This window comes from Medicago sativa, chromosome 4, assembly GCF_051527215.1.
Source record: "Medicago sativa cultivar Bolivia chromosome 4, Bolivia_mono, whole genome shotgun sequence".
NCBI lineage: Eukaryota > Viridiplantae > Streptophyta > Magnoliopsida > Fabales > Fabaceae > Medicago > Medicago sativa.
In genome coordinates this window covers 88,501,735-88,528,631 of record NC_140752.1, presented here as the reverse complement: position 1 = coordinate 88,528,631, position 26,897 = coordinate 88,501,735, and the positions used below count along the sequence as shown (strand labels likewise).

The window sequence follows — 26,897 nt, the reverse complement described above, 5'->3', positions numbered from 1 at the left end:
AGTTTTCATAATTTTAGCAAAATGTTTAGAGTTTAGGTTAGGTATAAAATTTGCAAATTATGATAGAATTAGATGTTGTTTAGGCTTGGTTATGCTGACATTGTTGTTTAGAGTACGTTTATGTTCAATGTAGTTGAATTTGATGTTGAATTAACACTAATTGTGCTAGTATTTTAAAATGCACTTAAGGTGTTTGATGAAATGCCTAAGTGAAATAATCTTGCTTTTTTTGTGATTTTTTTCCAAATATGTTAAATTTAATAATGTATATATGTTATGTTGGATTTTGAATATGTGAATATGTGAAATTTGTTGTGTTATGTTATGTTGGATTTTGAATATGTTATATGTTATGTTGGATTTTGAATATGTTATGTTAAAATGCACTTAAGGAGTTGGATTTTTTGGCAACTTATTTATGTTTTTTAAAATTTGTTATGTACAGATATGGCTAGGGATACGGATGAGCAGCAACGGGTTATTAGAGAGGATAGGATGCGGAGAGGTAAAGAGGCGAGTACCGCTAGTGCTTGGAGAGAAAAGAGGGCTGAAGACCCGTATCTCCCTAAGACTCGGAGGCGCAGGGACCCGATGATACATGGAGAGGGCTCACAGGCACATGTGGATGACTCCTCCCAGGTGGTTGATCCGACACCAGCGCATGATTATGCTGGGTATGCGGATGATGATTTTGTTGGCTATGATCGGATGGAGGAGGAGAGGATGTATTTTCAGCCGGAGGCCGAGGCAGAGGATGCGGAGATGGGACATGATCAGGGGGTGCCAGAGGATGTTGTGGCAGATTATATGGAGGCACAGAATGTTATTCCTGAGGGTGAGCCTGAGCGTGAGCCTCAGCCACGACGAGGTAGTCGTGTTCCGCGGATACCGCCCTATCCTGCTGGAGAGGCTCCCTTTCCTGGAGGACCTCAGACCACGTCATTGTTGTCCGACTACGCGAGACACGTGGCGAACCCTCTTTGGATGAACTATAATAATGTAAGTGTTTAAATTGTTTAAAATTCTTTAAATGTTTTAATTAATTATATTAGGTAGCGTAAGTGGTTTAATTAATTACAATAACGTAGCGTAAGTTGTTTAATTAATTAAAATAACGTAGCGTAAGTGATTTAATTAATTAATATAACGTAGCCGGCGTTTTTCCCAGCGGTTGTTAACTGCCGCTGGAGGGTAATTTGGTCATTTACTTGTGTCAAAAGGAAGTATTTTATGTCAGAAAAGCAATTCTCAACTAGTATAAAGGAACAAAATATATGGGGTAGATTTCTACATTATAATTACTGATCTCAATTATTTCAAAAAAATAAAATAATTACTGATCTCAATTAGCTTTAGAACTTAAGATTTTGCAAGCCGACAGAGAATGTCTAACAAAGTGATTTTTAAGTTTCAAACTATGGTACTTGGGGCAGAGCCAAAAAAAAAATTGGGCTAGTATAAGACAAAAAAATATAATATATTAACTCAGACAAGATGATTTGGAATTCGGGTTCTAACAAGGAGGTTTGGGGTTCGGGGGTTGTCTGATACCAACCCGTTTGTGGTGTGCATGTTGTAACATTGTTCCTACGAGATAGAAAAACTTGTACCAGCTGTAAGTAATCCTTTGAAATTTTATTAGCAAGGACCTTGGATTAGTTGCCAGATTGATAATTATTTCCAGAAAGTATGGTAGGTGAGGTCTTAAATATTAAAGTACAAAAAAAGGGGAGAATGGTCATGGATATGGTCCATGCATGGTGCATGTAAGCTCTGGTCTGCCACTAAGATTATGAAAATATGGTTCTAGATTAAAGACTGAAAGCGCGTCCCAAAACCAAGTTATAGCTTATTCCTAACCATTAACAAACTATTTGCTTGTTTAGATATCAGAAAGGGATCACTGTCATTCATATTTGCTTTGCTATTTGCGATTCTGACTCAACACTCTTGTTTTGGGGTGAATTTAATTAGCTTTTTGGACAATGAGGTGACATTTAATTAGCTTTTTGGCTAATGATCATCGACCGTGTGATAAGAAATCGATTTGAGAGCATGTTGTTAATGATTTTTTTTGTTTCTTTTGATTGTCAAATGAAAAATCATCATGACAAGATATTATCAATAATTTCTTGTCAAAAATTTAACTTTACTATCTTTAGTTTATGTTTGGGATTAGAATTGATTTCATGTGAATTAATCGTTGGTAAAAGTGAGTTGAACATAAAGCGATTTATGTGTGAATATTACATTAAAAAAAAAGTTATTCGTTAATATTTTTTGGGAAAAGCTTAATGTTGCGAGAAAAAGAGCCGACGAAAAGAATCGAATGCATATCAGCCATTGGATTCAATCTTTATTTTAACCATGTGTTGCTTTTTGTTTATTTTAGAAACATAAAACACTGCCCACCATGTATCGTACCTCGTCGTGCCTTGTACCCTTCGCACCATATAGCAAGGCTCTATTTTTTTGTGGGTAAATTGCATTCACCTCCGCCAAGGTTTGTTAAAATGTCACATACATCCCCTCTATTTTATAAACCAACACTAACCTCCCTTGTTTAATTTTACATCCATTCTAGGATTCTAGGATATCTCCATTAAACGTATATATGATGAAAACAAAATTCAATTTGTCTTTGACTACGTCTTTCAATCATCCCGTTGTTCCAATGCAAAGCTACTAAATCTGTTGTTTTGAAATTGGATAGCGTATGCGGTCTCTTGAAATCTGAGCATATCCAAGAACAAATTGGAATAGAACAAATTAGAAAAAGTAAAAATAAACTAGAAGAAAAATTGTGAATGTTTGGAGAGAAGATATTATTCCAAACCTTCGCAGCAATCAACAAAGTAGGTTATCGTTGAATGAATTGGTATCTCATCGAATTACCAATAGGTTATTCAAAACAACAAAATAGATAATGTATAATATATGAATTTGTGAGTGAATCAATTGTTATGGTTGAATTGAAAAAGTGTAAATCTTATATGAAATTAAACAACCATTTGTGAGTGACCTTGATGATGATATATCTTAGTTTCAAAGCCACGTCATTCAACAACGTTGGAGTAGAAAGAGCTTGAGAATAGTGTTTGTCGCTGCTCAGTAAAAGACAAAAGGGAACGAAGAGCTTCACAATGTTTGTTAGGTTTTTAGAGTTACAACGGTGTTAACCTTCGAGGTAGGTATGTGTCACTTCCAATATAAAATAAGGGAGGTTAGTGTCAGTTTATAAAATAGAAGGGGTGTATGTGACATTTTAACAAAACTTAGGGGAGGTTAGTGTAATTTATCTTTTTTTTTTTTTTTGCTAATGAACATTTGTCCTGTGATAGGAAAAATTTGTTATCAAATAGGTCTACTTTTGTCGTATAAACTTTTAAGCTACAAGTTATTCATTACAAGTTCAAAGTTTTGCTTGCCAAAGAGACCCTTGATATCTAACCTATCTCACACTATTTTAAGTAGGTTAGGACTAGATTTACACATTTGATGTTAACAGTTATATCAAACAAGTTTGTATCTCGAAATAAAAATTTGAAATTTCTGGCTAAAACCATGAAAAGCAAGTTTGGGGTTGTTTACCCAAACCGATTTCCCAAACATGCAATCAATTGCAAAGTGTACTGAAACGGCAATCCCTCTGTTTAAAACACCAGGCCATTACTTTCTTAAAAGATTTTCAATTTATCATTTTTCTAAAAAATTTCATTTTAAATTGCTAATAAAGAAATAGAGGACTCATGTAGTGAATATTTGTGATTGAGAGAAATTGCTAGAAAGAATGAGTTTTTAAAAACATTTTACAAAAAGATGGTGAGAAAAGTATTCTCTAATGTTTATAAATTGAAGTAAAAATAAGAACAAAAACATAGTGAAGTAAATTGGCCCTTATATTTCAAAAATTATTAGTACATTCAAAATTTAACATTTTCCTTTTCTCATTCAAGACTGAAAGGACAGTCCCAAAAAAGAGGAAAACATGCAAGAATGCAATATATACATATTATACGTACTTTTACACATTTCAACTATCCCCTCCTATAGCCTCATATACCATACAAAAAATTTGACAATATCACAAAACAAACCTACCAAATAAAAAGGTTCAACATTGCAAAAATTAATGACCAATTCCAGGGCTAGGGACAGATACAATAAGAACTCGATCCATGCTTATGAGGTGGCGTTCTATGAGCTTCTCATCAACAACCACAGCATGCCCTTTTTTTGTTGGAGAAGAAGATGGCACGGTTCCCTTAGGAAGTGCACTTCGAAACAAACTATCCCTTGATGATGGCTTCATGTTCATCTTTTTCCACTGCTTCTCTGCTCCCACAACTAGCTTTCTTCCTTCTAAACATAAACATAGTGAAGAAAACAGAATCAAGAATATGACTAGGGAAGCTCCAAATCGTGCCATGTGAACTACAACAATTGTAAAAAGAATAAGGCACTTGAGATTACAATAATGAATTTTAGGAGCTATAATATATATAATATAGAATGTAATATGGAATGGGCAAAAGGGTGGAGACAGAGGAAGTAGAGAAAAAAGTGAGTTTGGAGAACAAGCTTTGAAGAGTGGCAAAGTCAAGAGAAAAAAGATATGTGGGGTTTGAAAATATGTGATTTGGACATAAGGAGCAATGGTATGGGCTTGTGCTAAGTGTTAATTGGAGTTTGAGTTGTACATGTATCTTTGTTAATTCATAATTAACAATTCAATGAATTCAAAAGGAACAGTGGACATGAAAAGGAAACCAGTAACTATATTCAATGAAATATCGATTAGTTTAATATCAAATCTAAATTAGGTCAACTTAATTAGTACGGATCTTATTTTAAACGGATTTTAATTGTTTGGTTTCCCCTTAGAAAAAGCTTAAGACTTTGTTTACGAGTTTGGAGAGGAATGAAAAGGAGGGGTTTGAGGGAAAAAAAAAGGAAAGAATAAGCGGAAGAAATATAGGATATTGAGAATAAGGCTTTGGGGACTTATTTTTCTTCAAAATATAAAATCCTCATCATTTGGGAAACTAAAAAATACATTTATTTATTTGTTTATATTTGTATAAAATAAGACATTTATTTATTTCACAAAGATGAATAATGTATTTTTAATTTATACAATGTCTCAAAAGTTGTTTGTTCAAATGTTAATTCTCAAAAGGCTAAAATATGGTTTTAGTCCCTGCAAATATGTCTCGTTTTGGTTTTAGTCCCTAAAAAAAAAATTGTTTTTGGTCCATGCAAAATTTTTTGTTTTTTAGAATAGTCCTTGACCCCGTTTTTGTGATGATTTGCATACGTGGCACATGATGACTGAACCCATTTTATAGTTTTTGGTCCCTGCAAAATATTTTGTTTTTTAAAAAGGTCCCTGCAAAATTTTTGCGTCAAAATTTATGTTGTTTGGATAGTTTGTGTCAAAATTTATTTTGCGTGTATAATTACCAAAATGGGTTTTCATGTATGTATTTAAATACTTGTTCAAAAAATGTATGTATTAAATAAAAAATATCTTTTCTGTTTATAATTTATATCTTTGGTATCTTTGATATTTTAATATTAATTTATTAAATAAAACATTGCCTGATAAAAATAGAAGAGACGTTTGTTCAAAAAAAACAAATAATTAGAAGAAACGTTTTTATGTTAATTAATTATTTTAAATTTAAAATCTTGTTGTGAATAAAAAAAATGCAGCAAGAGAAGCTTGAAAATTAGCAAAAAAATGCGAGCAGGATAAAAAATGCAGAGATAAAAGAGAAGATGAGTTGTGCAAGAGGGAGAAAACAAAAGAGATATGTGGGAAATTATAGACATGAGGCGAGGACGATTAAGGAAGAAAATTAATTATTTAATTGCCAACCTACTAAAAAGGTAGAATTGATTTGGACTTGCCGCAAAAGCTAGGATCTTGAGCTTCTCATATAGATTTTTTTTTCCGACCCTGTTTCCCAAAAAAATTTCAAAGTCGACCCCCTATGAGAAAAAAATACAGAAATGACTCACTTTCTATTTTTTGTGGTTTTTTTTTGTCGTTTTCTGCCAGTCCCGCCATTTCAAACGGCGGGAATGAGCCGTCTCCTGACACATGTCACGTCGTGACAGGCTGCTGCAGGTTTTGTCTTTTATTTTTTATTTTTTTTGGTACCGCCATTTGAAATGGCAGGAATGAATATTTATATTTTTTTTTCGTTTTTTTAATTTTTTGGCCATTATTTGTTTATTTAAAACACAAATAATAATAAATGAAAATTAATGATAATAAATATTAATTTATTAATTTTAAAACACTAATTATTTTATTCATACGAAATAAAAACAAAAACTACTTTCTCCTCGGCAACCATTTACGCCAATATAAACTATGACCTCCCGTAGCACATAATTTATCTTTTTTAGTTCGTACGGTTCGTTGATCTTGCTCTTCCTCTTCCTTGATAGACGTTTGGCAAGTGCACCAAATACTATCGAAGTAGTAAAAATATCGATCCCACGAGGACTGTTTTTAACTTCAATAATTCAATTTACGTTATAGAAATAGGATGTGTAAAGTTTATTTTTAGTTTGCCACTAGGCAGAAGATTTGGTTTGATTTTAATTAAATCAAGTAACAGAAAATAAAGATTTGATAAGAAAATATGAGAGAAAGATGAGATCAGATCCGTCGAATCCTCTAAGTTCCCCTAATTTGTCTACTGCACCTATTTGTTATGAATCCTCTTCTAATTTACGATGATTAACAAAATAGCCCTAATCAATCCCTTGAGTTAGGACCCTCTTCTTAAACTACAGCCCCTAATTCCTTAGGTGGTCTAATAATTCTTGAAGGTTTTACCAAACGTTAACCTATTATCACTAACAAACGATTATCTATTCCTAGACTAATCCTGTTTATTAGAACAATTCAATTAGGTCTAAGTTGAAAGCCATGGTCAGTGGTCATTCATTCTCACGAAATCAAGTTATATGTGATCAAGATATAAAAAGCATTAAGAACAATTGAATTGAATAAACTAGAATTGAATTCATAAACAAAATAGAGTTTCACAGCAACATGTGTCAATTAGGGTTACAAAGATTCATCTCGGATCTAATCTCTAAGAGATTTAGCTACTCATAATCGAGTTTACAAATAGCATAATCAATGAAATAATCAAAACATACATGAATTGGTAAAAGGTTGAAGAAATCGCCCTTCTAGCCGTCTCCGATGTCTCAAAATCGCACTTTGCTCTCCAAAATCGTAACCCTTGTTCTTCAGATTGAGTGCAGTATTTATAGAAGTCATGGGCCTGACCCATCAAAATCGCGCCGCGCCATGTATATAGGCGTGCCGCGATTTCCCTCAAACAGGGAGGATGTAATTTTGCTTCAAAAATCGCAGCACGGCTTGAAATTGGCGTGGCGCGATTTCCTTCGAACAGACTTCAATATTTAAGCTTTTTGCACTCCAGAACAGTATAAATTGCATGAGAACTCTATCAAAATGTCACAATAAGTCCTAAAAATTACGTAATGACAGCATGTCATCATTCCTCTTCCTCTTCCTCTTCCTCATCTTCTTCCTGTTCCACATCCTCATCAGGAATTTCAGCATCATCATTAGTTTCTATAGCGACTTCATTTTGCACTTGTGGAGCTGAGTTGGTCCAGATTTCGTTAACGAAGTCATCGTCATTAAACCCTGCTGCCAGACTTTCTATAGTATTAGTTTGTGAATTTGTCCAATGAGGTGCGTAGTTTGTTTGGGGATAGTTTACAATGTGTGGGGGGGTTGGTAGGTTGAACGAGGAGTACTGTGATTGGTCTGGGTAACTGGTTTGTGTGGTGTACTAAGTTGGATTGTAGTCATCAAATGAATAGTTTGATGTTTGGGAGCTTTCTCCATGATGACTTTGTTGAGAATAGGTTGGATATGGGATTGGGGTGTTATATAAGATTTGGTTTGTGGGTTGTGGCGGTGATTGGTAAGTTTGGTTGTAGTTGTAGTTGGTGGATGGGTTAAAGCTTTGGTCAAAATATTATTTGTGTTTTAAATAAACAAATAATGGCCAAAAAATTAAAAAAACGAAAAAAAAATATAAATATTCATTCCCGCCATTTCAAATGGCGGTACCAAAAAAAAATAAAAAAAAGAGACAAAACCTGCAGCAGCCTGTCACGACATGACATGTGTCAGGAGACGGCTCATTCCCGCCGTTTGAAATGGCGGGACTGGCAGAAAGCGACAAAAAAAAAAACCACAAAAATAGAAAGTGGGTCATTTCTGTATTTTTTTCTCATAGGGGGTCAACTTTGAAAATTTTTTGGGAAACAAGGTCGGAAAAAAAAATCTCTCATATGAGTTTGGAAGGCAAAATCGATTTGGAAAAAGGAAACCAAACATGAAGGAAAATGAAGGAACAACGTTCAAGGCAACTAAACGTGGGTTTATGGGTTGGAAAAGCTCAACCAAACAGGCACTTAATATTGCTGACTTTGATGTGGTAAATCACGTTAAAGGATTAGAGGAAAAGGAGTGGAAAGTCACACTGTCACTGTCTTATTGAATAGAGCTACACAGTGGGAATGTCAAATGAATAAGTAAAATAAAAGGGTATGAAGGTGGTGGTGTAGGGAAGAATGGATACAGAAAAGACATTGATTTATTTGCGTGTCACGGCGATGGTGATTCCCTTGGGACATGATTTACCTATTTACCGAAAGTACACAGCCTTGTCTGGTTTTGATTACTCCCTCCGTCCCATATTAAGTGACCTAGTTGACCATGTCACGTATGTCAATGCACAATTTTGAACTTAAATATCTTTAATAATTTATTAGAAAAAATTATGAAAATTTGATATTTTGAAAATATTCACCGTGACGAATCCAACAAGATCTTATATGCTGTATTTTGTATTTATGTATTAATAGGAAAATGAGGTCAAAACATGTTATATGACTAGTACACTTTTTAAAATTAGGCCATTTAAAACAGGACGGATGGAGTATAAAGTTTGAAACACCAAATAGTAGTACAATGGTACATATATACAATAACTTGCTTTATGATGACCATAATGATGTAATTTAGATTCTTTTGAAAGAATAATATCATGCATTTGAGATATCAATAAGGGGAATTAGTCACTTTAGTTCCTGAATGGGTAAAGAGTAGTCACTTTAGTCCCTAAATGCAGAGAAATTGTAAAACAGTTCCTAAAGTAGACTATGTTGGTCAATTTCAAGGACTAAAGTGACTAATGGAGTCTACATTCAGGGACAAAATTGACTAACATAGTCTGCATTCATGGACTAAATTGACTAGCAGAGTCTGCATTCAAGGACTATTTTGCAATTTATCTGCATTCAGGGACTAAAGCGACGATTCCTTTCCTATTCAGGGACTAAAGTGGCTAATCTCCCTATCAATAATTGTTTGATCAATATCGGACAATTTTATAACAATTTTATTTTATAATTCAAAATAACACGGTTTCAATATAGATTGTAATGTGTTGATCAAACAATCATTGATGTCCTGATTGCATGGGAGCCGATCTATAATAATATGTGTGATCCTCTCTCATATGTCTTCCTTTGAAAAAGAAAAAAAAATTATGCCTTTCTCTTTTTCTTCTATATTTATGAATGACAAATATTTGTCCCATTTTTTTTGGTCTATCAATGACTAATATTTTAATACTGTTTTTTTTATTAGTACGAAATATTTAACCCATAATATTTTATTTTAGTTTATTTAAATTATTTTTTTATTTTAGTTCTTGTAATTATACAATTTTTTGTTTTTGGTCATCATTGTTTTAGTCTTTGCATATTTATTTATTTATATATTTATCAGTAACAAAATTATTCCAATGTGTTTTATATATGTTAGTGGAAAAAATTTGTCCTTTTTCTATTTATAAGTGACAAAAATTTACATCATTTTTTTTATGTATTAGGTACAAATATTAGTCTTGTGTTATTTTATGTATCAATGACAAATATTAGGTACAAATATTTTATATATGTTAGTTGTAAAAAAAAAAGTGGAAGAGTTTTTTTAAGGAAAAAAGTGGAAGATGTTAACTAAATAAATAATATGTATTTTGATATGTGCGTGTCTAAATCATTTTCATTTAAGTTTGTGACTAAGTATGTGTTGCTCATTCATTAAATAGTACAATTGAAAAGAATAAATTAACATTATATCTAAAATTAAAAGTCGCATTCATTATGTGTTGCTCATTCATTAAATAGTACAATTGAAAAGAATAAATTAACATTATATCTAAAATTAAAAGTCGCATTCATTATAATGCAAATTTTTTTTTTGGTACAAATAATGCAAAAAAATTAACAAATGTCATTGCAATTCAAATATTGGAAATATTTGAATAATATTATTTTAATATACTATATATATTTTGTGTGTGTAAGGTGATAATTTACATCCAAACTTATGAAGATGTAAGGTAGCAGCGTATATCCACTTGATTCTCAAAAAATAACAACTAGCATAATCTTTTGTGTTGCATTTAATCCAAACATCTTTGGGAGGGTGTCAAATCACTTCTTAAAAAAGATGCCTTTGAAGGATGAATATTTACCAAGAAAGCTTTTAAAACATGTAATACATGGAAACAACTCTACTGAGCTGGGCCTCCCAAATTTTGAGGTCTAAAATATTTTTTTATATGTATAATACATAGAAACAACCAATATATATTATAAACATGCCCATATAACAATATAATAAGGGTAGTGTTAACTTGTGCTCTTAGGACACATGTTAAGAAATCCAAAAAAGAAATATTCTCTAATATTTTATGCATTCAATTTATTAAAAAGTTAAAGATTAAATATAATACACACATTCCAATAAAGTATTTCTATATTTAGTTGATTAATTTGTGCCTTGAGAGCACAAGTTAGCATTTCCCATATAATAAAGGTAGGTTGTTGGTAGAGAAACACATTTATATGTTAAGTGGCGTGGTTTCAACTCCCAGCAGTTAGGCTTATTATTTTTTTTCAACGGGATCGGCCTCACTTTTGGCCTAATTTATCATGGATTTGTGTTCTAAATATCTTTAATACTCTCTTTTCCTTTAAAAACAAAATATAATTTTTTTTAGAACACTTGTAACTTTTGACTCATAGTTATCATGTAAAATAGCAAAGTTTTAGTTATAAACTTTATTTTCTCTTTTAACAAAAAGTTGTGGTTTTTTCACCAGAGGCCTATCTTTATAACCAGAGTCAAGCCTCCAATTTCATAGGAACGACCCTGCATCACAGTTACATAAATTGTACAAATAAAAAAATCTGATACCGTCTTCTCATAAGTTGATCATCGGTTGAAAGCTTATTACGCAATCATTTTCTAGAAAGCATGAATAATTTTTCCACACCAAATGATCATTACTATCAAAAGCAGAAATAATGACATTGTGCAGAAGTTGGCATTCAAATAAGGATGTTTATTTTGATATATTTGAAGGGCATGCACCAAGGGTTTCTTTATCCAACTATCATTTTAGGAATTATGTTGTTGTACTTGAATCAATGAATGCTAGTTTTTTTCATTTCTTGATTGCATATGTGTTTTCATTGGGTTGGGATTTCAAAATTCGGATATGTATTTCGTTATTATTTACTAAAAAAACAAACTTTACACGTCTGGATTTTGAATTTCAGAAAAAATGTGTTTCGAGAACCATGCGGGAAAAGAATTTCACAAAATATTTTGGATTGCTCAATTGTGAGGTGGCAACATGATAACTGCTTATAAAACTAACTTTAGGTTAATGATCGTTATTTTATTTTTTGAATGTTGCTTTAAGAATGTAGTAGTGTTAAATATCTTGAAAGAGAGTTTAACGTTTAACTATTCCATTGTGATTTTCCCTAACTCAAGCATTTATTCTTTTGTAATTCCCTGTATCATCGGTACCAGGTTCACAAAAAAATACATTGATGGAGAAGGATATCAAACAAAACTCAAGGGTGACCACTTATAAAAAAAAAACCAAAAACAAAAAACTTATGGTGGCCCTTATTTGAAAAATTAACACTTTTACTTTTTTTTAATTTTAACCAATTAATCAGATTTATCATTTATAGCATTTTTAGGTTTTGTGAAGCCCAAAAATACACAGATATTGATTTAAAACATTCTGATTGGAAACAGAACATGAAGCGTTTGTAGTCCAACGGTTAGGATAATTGCCTTCCAAGCAATAGACCCGGGTTCGACTCCCGGCAAACGCATTTTGTCCTATTTTTTGTTAATAAACTATAGGTATAGGGTACCCCACTTAACGAAGAATTGTGGTCCATGTTAATCTTCCACTGCTAATATCACCACAGCCATAATATCTTCTACTGCAACAACTCTAGTAACTTCCCTAATGGAATGGTGTTCCACAACTCTTTCTTTCTCTTCTTCCATTCCACTTCTCAATTTTCAGGTCAAAATTTCTTAACTCATAAACCAAAAACTAGCTTATGATTAACTATTGTTTATCAATATGTGATGCAAATAGCTTACATTAATTTGTATTCTTTTGAATCATTCATATTCATGCATGTTGATTATTGATTCTAACGATTGTTGTTAATTAGTAAAACTAATTTTATACTTATGTCTCATTGATATGTTTTTTTGTTTTTTTGGCTTTATCTTGTTTTTCTGTTACTATGTGCTGCAGAACCATACATTTCCTAAGAGGAATTTCTGTCACCAAATTTCAAACCCTACATTGCCTAAACCATTTCTTCAGAATTATGGTAGACCACAGACATTAATTTATGAACAAAAATCAACAAGACTTTCTACTGGAGCATATAGAACAAACATATCAGCTAAAGCTGGAAGACAAAGTTGGGATTTTGGAAGATTTGTAAAAACATTATACTTCTTCAATGGACCCCCATCTCCAGCTAAGGTAACCTTTTATTTTTTATTTTTTTTAATTATGTTAAATTGGTATAATTCAATGAATAATAGAGAGAAAGATAAACATTGGTATGGATCAACTAATGAATATTTATCATTTCTGAATTGTGAAGTTCTTTGACTTTCTAGTTGGGAAACTATCAAGTTCTTCCACAAGTGAATCAGTTAACTCGATGGGGACTTCGGATATTGTTCTAGTAGCTGGAGCTACGGGTGGTGTTGGTCGAAGAGTGGTTGACGAATTACGAAAGAAAGGAATTCCAGTTCGAGTATTGGTATTGTTTTGTGACTTACCTTTCAAATTATTTGAATTCAGCGAATGATAAATATTGTATTTAACTTCTGTATCGATATTTATCAGGTTAGAAATGAAGAGAAGGCTCGAAAGATGTTAGGCTCTGATGTTGACCTGGTGAGTTTTAAATGAATGTGCTGAAATACTTCACAAATGATAAAATTATCATGTATTTTCTAGAGATGAGAACGTTGCGTTGGATGTGTAGAAGACTAGACGAGATAGAATTAGAAATGACAACATTAGAGAGAGAGAGAGAGAGTTGGAGTAGCACCTATAGTAGAAAATATGGTAGAAACTAGACTTAGGTGGTTTGGGCATGTAGAGAGAAGACATGTGGATTTTGTAGTAAGGAGAGTAGATCAAATAGAGGGGAGTCAAATCATTAGAGGTAGGGGAAGTCCCGGAAAAACTATAAGAGAAACTATTAAGAAGGATCTAGAGATTAATGAGTTGGAGAACAACATGGTTTTTGATAAAACACTATGGCGTCGTTTGATTCATGTAGCCGACCCGACTTAGTGGGATAAGGCTTGGTTGTTGTATTTTCTTTGTTATTGGTTCATAAATTTCAAATTGAAGTTTTGATGTTGTTGAAAATGAGCTGTAATTGGACCTAATATGATGGATCCAATAATAATGGAAAAAACATGTTACTTCTGGAGGATATGTGTTTGTTTGCAAGAGATAACAAATTGACTGCCAACCATGTTCAGAGTCTAGACTCTTTACCACTTTTTGCATGAAAAATTTACAGAATTGGACCTAATATGATGGATCCAATAATAATGGAAAAAAGATGTTACTTCTGGAGGATATGTGTTTGTTTGCAAGAGATAACAAATTGACTGCCAACCATGTTCAGAGTCTAGACTCTTTACCACATTTTGCATGAAAAATTTACAGAATTTTTCAAGACTAGTTGGTGGATGATAATGATGTTCACCAATGCTAAACTTGCTTTATATATAATGTGTCTAACTGTCTATGTCATAGAGATTCGACAAAGTTTTACGTTGGTTGTCGAGGCCTAACACAACCCTCTCCTTTCGCCCGGGCTTGGGACCGGCTACTCATAGCAAGGCTATGCCTAGGCAGAATTGCTTTATATATATTGTGTGATTACATATATTATACAGCATAAAAACTGATAAATTTTCTTTACCCTCTATTACTTTGTGGCCAATTAAGGTTATTGGAGACATTACAAAAGATAGTACTTTGATCCCTGAATACTTTAAAGGAGTGAGGAAAGTGATCAATGCTGTTTCTGTCATTGTTGGCCCTAAAGAAGGAGACACTCCAGACAGAGCAAAATACAGCCAAGTATGTTCACTCACTTTATTAAGAATAGAATTTGATTTATTCTATCAAAGTAATTCTATCATGACAAATGCATGGGATATTGCTGACTTATATCATTATCAACCAATTGATTTTCTTAATGTAGTAGTTATTGAAGGCTTCATAATTATTTCTCTCTAACTGATTGAATTTATTTTTGATGCAGGGGATTAAGTTCTTTGAGCCAGAGGTAGTTAGCTGATTTTCCTTTCTGCTGAGACTATCTTTGGAATCATATTTCTTGTCTATTTACTTTAGAAGTCCAGTTTGTATGCAAGCTTCTTAAGAGAAATTGTAGAATATTTTCTGTTAATTGTTGGTTATTGAAATCAGATAAAAGGTGATTCACCAGAAAAGGTAGAGTACATAGGAATGAGAAACTTGATCAAGGCTGTGAAGAACAACCTTGGACTTGGAAGGGGGAAGCTGTTATTTGGATTTGAAGGTAGGTTGCTAATTGACAGAAATGCTTAATTGATTCAACTTCATTATTGCTTGATCTAATTTTCAACATATGAATGACCAGTGACCACTAACCACCTAACTAGAACTATGCACTTGACTACTAACAAGAAAACCATTAAAAGTTAAATTTCTTTTATTTTCTGAGGGGGAGGGAGGATGAAGTATGGTTCATGCATTTCAAACGAGATTATCTTGCTGTTGACATTTGATGACATATTCTTGTAGGCTAATAATAGGAGTAAAATTTAAAGGATGAAATGTTGGATATTGAGTTGAACATTAACTTTTTTGACTGATTGGAATGGCCTTCTGAATTAGCAGAAGACTCTCTCTGTTGCATGGATTGACTTTCTGTTACCATTGCTTTGTTCTTTGTGACAAGTGATTTTATTTGCCTTGTGCAACTTATTGATATTATTATTTTTTTTATTTTTCTTGCAGGAGATAGTTATAGACAGCTTTCTTGGGGCGCTTTAGATGACGTGGTAATGGGTGGAGTTAGTGAAAGTACCTTTCAAATTGATCCAAATGGTAGTGAAAATGGTGGACCAACTGGTGTTTTTAAAGGTATGTGTCAGATTTCAGTAAACGCATGCCATTGCACTTTGGGAGGACTAGAATAGCCTGTTCTTTGTTTTTTGCCGCTCAAAATAATACACCCTTGTCTAATCCAGGTCTTGTTTCATCGGCAAATAACGGTGGCTTTACAAGTATCAGAACAAAGGTAAACTTAAATTTTTTATATCAACTTTTCAGCGAGGCCTGGAAATTGTAGAATAGTGTTCTTTATATGCACTTGAATCAATATGTAGACCACAATACAAAAACAATGGGTCACATTATGAAGTAATTTGATTCATATTATTTTTTCTTGTTGCCTTGACGAGCATATTTATTGTCATTTCACTTTAATCAAGTACTTTGGGAAACTAAGTTCTAAAATGAAAAGAAGAGTTTACATAAATGGTCTTCAGAATTTTTCAGAACCGGAGGATCTCTCTGCATATGATGGTTTGGAGTTCCGTCTAAAAGGTGATGGGCGTAGATATAAAGTCATTGTTCGCACAAGCGCTGATTGGGATGCTCTTGGGTACACTATAGGCTTTGACACAGAGAAAGGCAAATGGCAATCGGTAGTTGAAATCTAATACAATAGATACATTCTATCTTATCTAATGACAACTCTCAAGTATTTTTTCTTCTCCTTTTCACAGATTCGATTGCCATTTTCTTCTCTTAGGCCCATATTCCGAGCAAAAACTGTATCTGATGCTCCACCATTTGATCCAAGCAATGTCGCATCATTGCAGGCATGGCTCTGCTGTTAGTATTTCTTTATGTCTTTTGGCCTTGTAATCTCCCACGCTTGTTTTTAATGATGAAGCAAAATTCTCTGCAGCTCATGTTCAGCAAGTTTGAATATGATGGTAAATTAAATGAGACTTTTGTGGAAGGTCCGTTTGAGCTTCCGGTGTCTAGCATAAAAGCATATATAAATGATCCAATAACACCTAGGTATATAGCCTTATTTTCTGGTTGTCTTTCCCTTCTTCTTTTTTTCATCCCTATATGCTTAATTTTTTGCTGTGTTTCTGTCATTAAGATTTGTACATGTGAGCTCGGCGGGAGTTACCAGACCGGAAAGGCCCGGACTTGATCTAAGTAAACAGCCTCCTGCAGTTCGATTAAACAAGGAACTGGATTATATCCTCACATTTAAACTAAAGGTAGAAAACTGTTGATGGCTCCTTATTTGGCAGTTAGCAAATTTTCAGGTCTCCAGTCTGCAAAGAATGATGTTTGTTAGTCTACTTGGTCTCTAGTTCGCAAGACTGGTTTTGTTAGATAATACTTTCTCAGATATGAAACTTGAAGCTGAAATTGAAAATCAAACTTTTTGTCATTGAGATAGAGCTAGACCTCTCAAACATCTATTTTTTGCTGTCCAGATATGTGTAGCATTTTTATTTTTTTAGTCTTCGTGAAATCTGAAAGATTGAGGTAAACTGTGAGCTGTTTAGATGTTAAAAACTGGGGTACATTTAGTGGTCTGCTTTCTACATTTTTATCAACTGAGTAATGGTGTTTACAAATGCAAATTCCATTTGCTGAGCTGGTATTTAAAATGGGATTGTTATTTCTGTGTTACATCTTCATTTGCTAACGACAATTAATGTTGCGATAGGGTGAGGATTTAATTCGTGAAAGTGGCATTCCATATGTGATTGTGAGGCCTTGTGCATTAACTGAGGAACCTGCTGGAGCTGATCTCATCTTTGATCAAGGAGATAATATTACGGTATTGAGAAAACAAAAGTTGGATACTTTTCTTGGTTTAAGAGCTCTTGCCAAACATTAATCTCACAATATATCTCAGCATAGTAGCATTGTGCTTCTGTGTCACTCACCTTTTCCAATTTTATTTATAAATAGGGTAAAATATCAAGGGAAGAGGTTGCCCGCATGTGCGTAGCTGCACTTGACAGCCCTTATGCATGTGACAAAACATTTGAGGTCAGCCTTTTCCTTTATAATTTCCAATTCAAATTTTTCATAATTTGTTTAGTGTTAGTACTTTTATGTTTAATTTCAGACGTAATTTAAATGGTAATATCAGCCTTTGATAATTATTCTATAGTTGTTTCTATCTGCTAAATACCACAATCACATCACAGTGCATTGCCATTTTATACAGGCGAAGTGTATGTAATTGTTAAGGATTAGATAAACTATGTTTCCCTATATAGATGAATCTAGTAACTTGATTGTGGACAGTCTCACTCTAGTTTCGAAGCTTTACATGATCTATATCTATTTCAGGTCAAAAGTGTTATTCCATTTAGCGAGCCGTTTACTGTGGATCCAGAAAATCCTCCTCCAGAAAAGGACTATGACATATACTTTAAAAATTTAAAAGAAGGCATAACTGGGAAGGAGGCCCTCCAACAAAGTCCTACGCCTGTTTAACATTCCTGCATTGTAGTTCATCTATGGATATTGCGGACATAGTACAATATTGAGAGCTGCACATAATCTTTGAATCCAAAGAAATATATAGACCAAACAAATCTGGGATACTTCATAAAACTAAACATGACTGTTCCTTATACAAGATACATGTATGTTCATAGTACTTAAACAGGCTTTCCTTTTCCTTGTTTGCTTTAGCAGATAGGAAGGCAAAGAATTTTCATATTCATAATCCAGACGACCACACCACACTTTCATAAACCAAAATAAATTTTGTTTTGACACTTATATCTGTATGAAACATTTATCCTAGTCTGATTTATTTTCACTTTAACATATTGGTATTTGACATTTTGCTGACTCCAAAATATAAGGTGCAACAATATTGAATAGGAAAAAGGACGCCTATATATTGAGTTCACTTACTTTTAAAATAAAATAAAGTCCTCTTAATTTTTTACTTCTGCATTTGATGTGATTAGGCTGCTGTGTTTCCTAATATAGTACCACTTGATTAACAACAAAAACGAGACTCTCCTACCTGTTGATTGGAAATGATGTGGTCATTTTCTAGATTTTAGTCTTTCTATTGAAAAACCAAGTCCTGCTTTGATTAAAAATCAAGTCCCATGTTGATTAAAAATAGAGTCTGAATAGTTATCAAAAGTGACACTCCTTATCTTGCACACCAGTTTTGTAATAATGAGTTGAGCACGATAAAAAAAAAAAAAAAACATAATATGCAATCGAAGTTTATCAATTCGAACCACCCACCGTTTATATTCACACATTAAGCCCAACAGTGTTGGTCATGGGTGTATCGAAATGTGCAAATATACTGCACTCGTTTTTCTTCTTACAATTCTAGAAGCAAATCTATAATATGGGATAGCAAGGGCAAGAATGGGAGATGAAGAAATAGTCCCATTTCTCCCTTCTTTCTTTGTTTGTGAGTAGAGAAAAGAAAAAGATAGGGCCCACATGTTTTTAGTCTCTCTTTGCAAGTTCTTTTCATACCCCAGACAAGGAAAATATACCTCTCTCCAACTTCATCCAAACCAAACTGTATATGATTGTTTTGGATGTTATAGAATAAGTCTCATTTACTGTTGAGAGACATGTGGGTAAGTTGATGAAATATTCACATGTGTCCTCTCTAACCAACTGTCATCGGGGTCTCAGACTTGAACTACAGTTCACAATGCTAAAGTTTTGATTCCAGATTGTTGTCATGAAAATATCATGATTTCATGTTTTTGGGAAAATACCTCAATTGGTTCTACATTTTGAAAGTTAAAAATGATTCTATATGTGTCCATACTCCATATAGGGTTTTGATTGTAAGACTCACAAGGCACATGGCCCTTCGTACGTTTTTGGACAAAATGGCTTAGTCCCATTTTGTCAGTACAAAAAAGATAATGTATGAAACGTTATATCATCACAGCGAATTTATTCGAAAAAATTTAATTAATTTATTAACACATTGCCCTAACAAATAAGGAATGTTATTCCCACTTCAAAGAGTCCTTTATAACAAATTTAAACAAGTGATTCACTAGCAGCTTTAATCACGTTAGATCATGTTAATGTAGCAAAAGGACCCCATAAAGGTACCCTAGGAATCTCCGCTAAAAAAAAATTCATTCAGAAGTCACAACAAATGAAATAATTCATACTATATATGCTTCTAACATGAATGAACATATACAATAAATTATACGTCAATTTTGTCTAGGGTAAAAGAAAACAAACATTCAAATAAATATAGTAAGTTCATATGAATGAATATGATAATTCAGTAACACTGAAAATTTTATTCTCTTTGTATTCTAACATGATTCAATGATGAAAATCTTCATTCATACTTTCTTCACATTCTCTGTCAGAAACAACAGAACACCTGCCAAAAGAACAAGATTGGAACCAATGAAACATGAAAATAAAGAAGAATCTAATGTACACAGAAACAGATTCTGATTTTCTTGGTATGACTTCGTCTTCGTGCATTTTTGCTTCTAAGTCTTTCAAGCATTTCTTGGTCGGTGAATATGCTTCCTGGTGAGCTCAAGAACACTGTGCGTGGAACCGGAGGAGACCATAATCCACTTTTTTCATAATCAAAGTCGAATTGTGGTTCATCATAGAATTTCAGCAGCAACCTATCAGAGACAGACTTTGAAACAAATTGAACCTTCTGTGGATATGTTTCGTGGGAAATGTGGTTTTCAGCTATCATTTCACTCAGAGTTATGAGAACTATAATTGAAAATATGAAGAATGAGAATGGTAATATGCCAATGTAGTAGTGCATGTGATTGAGATAATGAAAATACAGGTTGGGAGTGATGGTAGCATTTGTAAAAAGGAGACAAATTTGAAGAGGGGCTAATGATGCAGAAGGTGGGAACTTTAGACAAGGACGTGTATGGCTGTATGCAATCATAGATAGGTCGTGAGCACCATCATATGATGATATAATAATTAATTAATTGGTTTGAGATTCTAGTTTGGTGTTTGTTTGAAAACCAAGTGTATAGTTTGGTTGTATAATGAACTACATTTATATATAGGAATTATTTGGTGGTATTGACGTAACGGAACAACACAACCTCAAGTGTGGCCTGCCCCTAGTTGGTTGGTTTTATTTCAATTTAGGTTGTTGGTGACAACATATTCAACAGAAGCATGTGTAAATGTGGACTATGCGGGACTAATCATTTCTGGGACACCATATTTTTCCACACGTATTTATCATATGCAAATTATATATTGTTTTTGATAAATAATCATATGGAAACACAATTAGGAATTATATGCAGATGACAATAATTTGGCTAAACAGTAATTTATGATACATCACATGGTATTAGTCTTGTTTACTGCTGGGCTGTTATGCACAATTAATAAATATATGCACAACATAATTTAGTATAACATAACAACTACTAGAAAAAAGGCTTATAGAGACGACCGTATTTAGAGACTTTAGTGACTAATTTTCTGTCACTACTTCCGTCTCAAACAGATGGAGTTTTTTTTTAAACTAGTGGTCAATTAAACATTTAATATTAAGTGCTTGAAAGTACTCATAAAAAAAAATACATCATATAAACATCATATGTTTTAGTCCTAACAAAATGCAACATACTTTTTTTCATTCAGATTCACTATCTAATTCCTCGTCATAATACTCACCACCAGTGTCATCATCATCACCAACCTCATCATCATCATCATGAACTCGGTCTCTGGTATGTGACATGTGCCGAAAGTTCAAGCTTTCCATCAATTGTTTTAGCATTTGGTTGTTTTGCTCAACAGCTCTGTTTGTTTTAGCCAATTCCTTACGAAGCTGATCTCTTTCCTTTCTCATTTCCTCAAATTCGTGTCTTTGTTGATCTCTTTCATTTCTCATTTCTTCAAATTCATTTCTTTGTACCCACTCAGTTGATGAAGAACATGAGCCACGATAATTTGGCCTCCCCTTCCCTACTAATACAGTAGATTCCATTCCAAGACCATACACTCGTCCTTTGTTTATTCCTGCAACCTCGCACCACACATCTAATTCTTTTGGTGGGGGATTCCCTTGCAAAGACGATGCTTGGGTCAATTCTTCCAATCTTTGTGTAAACTCTCCCTGTTAACACAAATATAAGCCTAATTGATATTTTGAAACACATTAAAATAGAATGAAACAACATAATAAATAAGAAACAATATACAATTTAAAGTTGAGAGCGCATTACGTGCACATGTTCCGATCTTCTGTCAACCCAGGTGTTATTCTTACGATTCCGGTGTGTGTAAAGAAACAAATCTGAAGGATTGGGAGGGGTGCCATTCAATTCCGTCTAAAAAAAAAATAAGAATATGAATTAAAAACATGTTAGGATATAATATATTCTCAAAGACAACTCAAATGTGCAACCAAGCTTCAAACATGGCATTGGAAGAATAATGATAAGAATAACACTTATAAATTGCAACCTCAAAAGGTTCAAACACTCCATTCATAATTTATATACACTTCATTCATAACAGCAACTCCATACGTTTCAAAGTCTCCATTCATAATTTATATACATGTCAATCAGAATTTTACATAAAGCAGAATTTTCACAAACCAGAATTTTCCACAAAGCAGAATTCTGCATATCAGAATTATGAATTATCCACAAAGCAGAATTTAACATAGCAGAATTCTACCCAGCAGAATTTTCCATACTGCAGAATTTAACACTCCAGAATTTGATCAATTATGCAAAATGTCTACAAAAAAAATAGGATTTATACATAGGCAGTTGAGGCTATATAGTCTATTTCACATAAGCATTTACACACTCCTTCAACTTATACACAGCAACAACACATATTGCAACTATTGAATCATATATAAACGTTAATATAAAGAAAAAGAAAGGAAACTTAACCATATTAGCTCTATGTTGGGATGTGGTGATTGAGCCACAGGTGTGAAAGGACCCTCCAAAACCTCCACGGTCAGATGCTCGATTTTTTTTTGCTTGTATGCTCTTCTTTTTAAATTCATGAGTTCCCCAATGATCACATAATGTACTCCACACAGCTGGACGAATCCATGTTGGTCTATTCATTTGGCTACGGACCTTGTTTAGATTGTTTTTCAATACTGTTGCACCTCGTCTTTCAAAGTTCTTTCTAGCCCACACATCATCCGGTGGACAAAATGAAAATTGTTTCTATAAATATAAAAAGAAACAGTTAGATAAATTAACTCATAAATATAGATATCAAAATTAAACCTAATTATATATGAAACATACCTTAAATTCTGCAAACCACAAGTCTCTTGTATCAACGTGTATCTTTTTCCATGAGGGCCATGGCTCAGTAAAATTAGTCCTGATGATATCTCCGATCCCATTAGCAGCAGGATGCGAAGGCAAAAATCTACAAACAATACAGGTCAGTAGTTATGAAGTTTACATAAAGTATGCTGAAATAACTGAAAATACATATGAATATATTTACCCTTGTCCATCAAGGTATAAAGTTTTCTTGCCACCATTGCTTTGTGTCTCAGATGCAACAATAGTTTCACTAGATCCTGGGGTGTGTGCTCCTTCGGAATGAGATGATTGTGAATTAGATGGTGATTCTACCCCTCTTGTTGAGGGTGGTGTGACAGGAGATGTCCTAGGTAGACGTGTGACATGAGATGTCCTACGTGCTGGTATAACATGAGATGTCCTATGTGATGGGGCAGTAGCAGATGTCCTAAGAGGAGGTGCAACATGAGAAAGTGTGACATGAGATGTCCTAGAAGGAGCAATGCGAGATGTACTAGAAGGAGGTGTAGCATGAAATGTCCTGAAAGATGGTGCAGCATGAGATGTACTAGAAGGTGCAACATGAGATGCCTTAGGAGGAGGCGCAACTTGAGATGTATTATGAGCCTGTGCAACACGAGATGACTTGGGAGGAAGTGGAACTTGAGATGTATTATGAGCAGGTGCAACACGAGATGCCTTAGGTGGAGGTGGAATATGAGATGTCACAGGAGGAGGTGCAGCACGAGATGACCTAAGACGGCGTGCAACAAGAGATATCCCAAGACGAGGTGCATCATGAGACGTCCTAGGTGATAGAGTAGTAGTATGAGATAATGCAGAAGGTTTTAAAGAAGACGGATTTTTATGTATTGAATGTTTGAGATGCCGTTTCGATTGACGACTCTTGGAAGGTTTTTCTTTACCCTGATCTTTGCCTGCCATCTGCACTTGATATAAAAAAGTTAGAATTAGAACTGTTTATAGCATACTTAGCATGATAGATGCGAAAGAAAGAAAAAAAATTGGTTTATTGGTATTGCATTGATCTCTATTTGCGTTTTGTATTCTCTTATGATAGACATTTATTTGAATCCTAAAGGTTGAATGATATTGTTTAATATGTATATATATGGCCGAATTTGAAGAAAGAAACTGCAATTTCGATGAAGAATACTGAACTTCTAGAAGTTTCGAAACGGTTCACAAATCATTATTAAGTCCTAGAAAATTCTACTAGCCAACAAAGATGACAAAGGTATTGCATAATCTAGCAGCATTTCTCAAATCTAATAATATAAGATTATAATTAATATGCTAACATAGTAACATGTGGAACTAAATTGATGAAGGGACAGTCAGAAAAAGGGCATGGTCTCAAAATTGTGATAGCAAATTATTTCATATGATCAAAGGATATACAAATCATCACATTCAAAATAGAACACAGCCAAATTCAGTGTTGAGTGGATGCCTAGAAGTAGTAGGAATACTATGCAATGAAACAATTGAAGGAAAGCTAAAAACTTTGAAACCTATTCATGAGTGATGACAATGAAGTCAGTTAGATACTATACCAACAACAACAACCAAGCATTATACCACTAAGTGGGTTCGGCTACATGAATCAAATTACGCCATAATGTTCTATCATAAACCATATTTCTACCCAACTCATTAATCTCTAGATCTTTCTTAATAGTTTCACTTATAATTTTCTCGGTCTTCCATTGCCTCTAGTGATCTGACAATCCTCCATTTGATCTCTCCTGACTACAAAATCTACATAGTTTTCACCATCTATTCTACTATAGGTTCTACACAACTCAATTTAATGTTGTCGTTTCTAATCATATCTAGTCTAGTCTTACCACACATCCAACACAACATCCTCATCAGTGCTACACTTATTCTATTCCCATGTTGTTTTACCACCCAACACCATCGGTCTTACCGTTACAGCTACAAAAATAAAACTCCCAGTTGTATATTACTAAGCCTTAACGGAACTTATAAAATCATACATTTGCAACCAAGATTGATTCTTTCAAGGAAGATGCAATTGCAGATCATAGAAGTTAGAAATAACGAATAGAACTTAATTCAAGGGTCCTACTTACTAGTTGGAAACATTCAATACTATCATACTAGAAATCAATGCATAAACAAAGTATCCATAAGTAAACATCGTTATCTAAGAAAACTACCTGTTGCAGAGAAAGAGGAAGCGTTCGGTGAGTTGCAGAGGATGCGTTCGGCGGTTGAGCAATTCGCACGAGAATGCAAAGATTCGATTGGGAAGACTGAGTTCGATGGCTGTTTCTTAGGGTTTGCAAGAGAAGGTGGGAGTTATATGCGCAAGAGTTGAGTTCGGTCGCTAACTCAATCTCTAAAATGAGTCTTGGACCGTCCGTCCCAATGGGAGTCTTAAAAATTTAAGACTCGATGCCTATTAGCTAAGTCAATGTCAATGTGACTCATAGTTCATTAATAGGTCTTATTTAAGAAATTTGTCTATAGATGGTAGGTTGGAGAGATTGAAAAACTATAAATAAGTTATATGTACTCCCTCCGGTCACATTTATAAGCAAAAAACAACTTTTTAGTTACATTGAATACTTAATGTATCTAACATATAAATGCGACCAGATACATTAATTATTCAATGAATCTAAAAAGGCGTTTTTTGCTTATAAATGTGACCGGAGGGAGTATATGTGAGACTCATTTAAGTATCTAAAAATAGATATCTTCATTGTAGGTGCTCTTAATGAAAAAATAGAGTTGTGAAATGGGTCGGCCCAATCTAAATTGATCTCATGGGCTAAATTGTATAAATTGGCGAGAATTTTTTGTCGATTTCATCATACTTACAAAACATTATTGGAAACTAGCATAATGGCCATCCGTCCGATTTTTTATTGTGCTAATGCCTATAAATTACAAACAATATTTCTAATGAAATTTTGATTTTGATTCAAATTATAGCTATATATAATAGATATTTTGCAATTTTATATTGTAACAAACTATAGTTATCTTTTTCAATGGTATTAACAATATAGCAAATATAATATAAATTCTTATATTTTTAAAGAACACCAACAAAATAGCATTCTTATACCTATAAAATAGCATTCTTATAGTAAAATTTGTTTAAGGATATAATTAGAAGTGATAAAGTCAGCCCTAAACCATGTATTCTCTTTATATATAATATATATTATATAATCTTATTCATATCTAAATGTTGTTACATTGTCCGGTATTTGAAGTTTAGTTGCTCGAATATTTTTTTATGACAAATGTTAGTATATTAATTGTTATATTATGTTTTTTTTTGTTAAGATTATTACTCTAGACTTCTTTAAAAAAACACTCTAGACTTTTAACAAATATATCACATTTGAGACATTTCCAGCATTTAAACAAGAGGTTAGTTTGCATTTGCGTGAATATTTGATGTTTCATTTGTGTTTCTTTTTCTTCTTCTGGATATTGTTTTTTTTTTTTTAGAGTTTTGGGTTTGTTTTCGAATTTTAGAAGCCGAAAAATGTTCATCGGCATTTCGACGTCTAAAATCAAAAATAGGCTATGGATCTTAAATTTTGATCTATCTCAGAATTTTGGTCATCAAATTGTTTTGTCTTTGGGCTTTGATTTATTTCAGATGCGTTCAAACTAACCGTATTAGAGGTAACATGATGAGAACGACTGCCTCGACTTGGCCTTGGCTAGGCAGGAGCGCAGGAGGTAGGACATACTCAGAGACCATCTTGACAGACGGGGCTTCTCAACAATCAAGACTTGAAGGCCTTGGCTCACATACACCATCAGGCATCAGACCGTCAGTGGAATGAAGCACCTTACTGATATGGGTTATACCCTGACCGACCATGACTTGATGGTTGCCTTTTCAGAAAGGTGACATGAGGAGACATTCATTTACTATCTTTCGATTGACGAGATGACAATGACATTGAAAGATGTGTCCTACCAGCTGCGTTTCTCCATCAAAGGTCTTCTGCTTGACCACGACGCAAAA

The 26,897-nt window shown here is 33.5% G+C and overlaps 4 protein-coding genes and 1 non-coding gene across 7 annotated transcripts; 3 read left to right on the top strand and 2 right to left on the bottom strand.

Annotated features, from left to right (window-relative positions):
• The first annotated feature begins 447 nt into the window (after positions 1-447).
• On the top strand, positions 448-1,011 carry LOC146933378 (uncharacterized). The gene has a single exon (XM_085707832.1). It carries the CDS (start codon positions 448-450, stop codon positions 1,009-1,011), a length of 564 nt encoding a protein of 187 aa, XP_085563958.1.
• A 2,870-nt stretch (positions 1,012-3,881) lies between these two features.
• On the bottom strand, positions 3,882-4,644 carry LOC146933377 (precursor of CEP14-like). The gene has a single exon (XM_085708395.1). It carries the CDS (start codon positions 4,427-4,429, stop codon positions 4,130-4,132), a length of 300 nt encoding a protein of 99 aa, XP_085564521.1. The 5' UTR covers positions 4,430-4,644; the 3' UTR covers positions 3,882-4,129.
• A 7,560-nt stretch (positions 4,645-12,204) lies between these two features.
• Positions 12,205-12,276, top strand: TRNAG-UCC (transfer RNA glycine (anticodon UCC)). Its single transcript has one exon. It is a non-coding gene; the product is annotated as a tRNA-Gly (tRNA).
• Positions 12,277-12,392: 116 nt separating this feature from the next.
• Positions 12,393-18,406, top strand: LOC146933375 (NAD(P)-binding Rossmann-fold superfamily protein). 2 transcript variants are annotated; one of them, XM_085705170.1, is made up of 16 exons: positions 12,393-12,476; positions 12,717-12,953; positions 13,094-13,239; positions 13,326-13,376; positions 14,451-14,585; positions 14,770-14,793; positions 14,937-15,048; positions 15,510-15,635; positions 15,743-15,792; positions 16,043-16,201; positions 16,283-16,378; positions 16,468-16,583; positions 16,672-16,795; positions 17,254-17,367; positions 17,502-17,582; positions 17,889-18,406. In XM_085705170.1, the coding sequence occupies exons 3-16, from the start codon at positions 13,138-13,140 to the stop codon at positions 18,033-18,035; spliced, it is 1,437 nt and encodes a 478-aa protein (XP_085561296.1). In that variant the 5' UTR covers positions 12,393-12,476; positions 12,717-12,953; positions 13,094-13,137; the 3' UTR covers positions 18,036-18,406. The 2 variants fall into 2 exon arrangements, with proteins under 2 accessions (XP_085561296.1, XP_085561295.1); XM_085705169.1 differs by having other exon boundaries at positions 13,078-13,239.
• Positions 18,407-19,819: 1,413 nt separating this feature from the next.
• Positions 19,820-25,255, bottom strand: LOC146933374 (uncharacterized). Of its 2 annotated transcripts, none has more exons than XM_085705168.1 (6): positions 25,060-25,255; positions 23,055-23,802; positions 22,847-22,973; positions 22,475-22,762; positions 21,791-21,895; positions 19,820-21,681 (listed from the first exon to the last, which is right to left on the bottom strand). In XM_085705168.1, the coding sequence occupies exons 2-6, from the start codon at positions 23,795-23,797 to the stop codon at positions 21,196-21,198; spliced, it is 1,749 nt and encodes a 582-aa protein (XP_085561294.1). In that variant the 5' UTR covers positions 23,798-23,802; positions 25,060-25,255; the 3' UTR covers positions 19,820-21,195. The 2 variants fall into 2 exon arrangements, with proteins under 2 accessions (XP_085561294.1, XP_085561293.1); XM_085705167.1 differs by having other exon boundaries at positions 23,055-23,797.
• Positions 25,256-26,897: the final 1,642 nt, after the last annotated feature.

Excerpts from the sequence above, each read along its gene's own strand:
- LOC146933378 (XM_085707832.1), top strand. The coding sequence starts at position 448 with ATGGCTAGGGATACGGATGAGCAGCAACGGGTTATTAGAGAGGATAGG.
- LOC146933377 (XM_085708395.1), bottom strand. The coding sequence starts at position 4,429 with ATGGCACGATTTGGAGCTTCCCTAGTCATATTCTTGATTCTGTTTTCT.
- LOC146933375 (XM_085705169.1), top strand. The coding sequence starts at position 12,417 with ATGGAATGGTGTTCCACAACTCTTTCTTTCTCTTCTTCCATTCCACTT. Across the intron at positions 12,954-13,077 it reads GACCCCCATCTCCAGCTAAG|TTCTTTGACTTTCTAGTTGG; the intron begins GTAACCTTTTAT and ends TGAATTGTGAAG. Across the intron at positions 13,240-13,325 it reads GAATTCCAGTTCGAGTATTG|GTTAGAAATGAAGAGAAGGC; the intron begins GTATTGTTTTGT and ends GATATTTATCAG.
- LOC146933374 (XM_085705168.1), bottom strand. The coding sequence starts at position 23,797 with ATGGCAGGCAAAGATCAGGGTAAAGAAAAACCTTCCAAGAGTCGTCAA. Across the intron at positions 22,763-22,846 it reads TGTGGTTTGCAGAATTTAAG|AAACAATTTTCATTTTGTCC; the intron begins GTATGTTTCATA and ends TTATATTTATAG. Across the intron at positions 21,896-22,474 it reads CCCAACATAGAGCTAATATG|ACGGAATTGAATGGCACCCC; the intron begins GTTAAGTTTCCT and ends TTTTTTTTTTAG.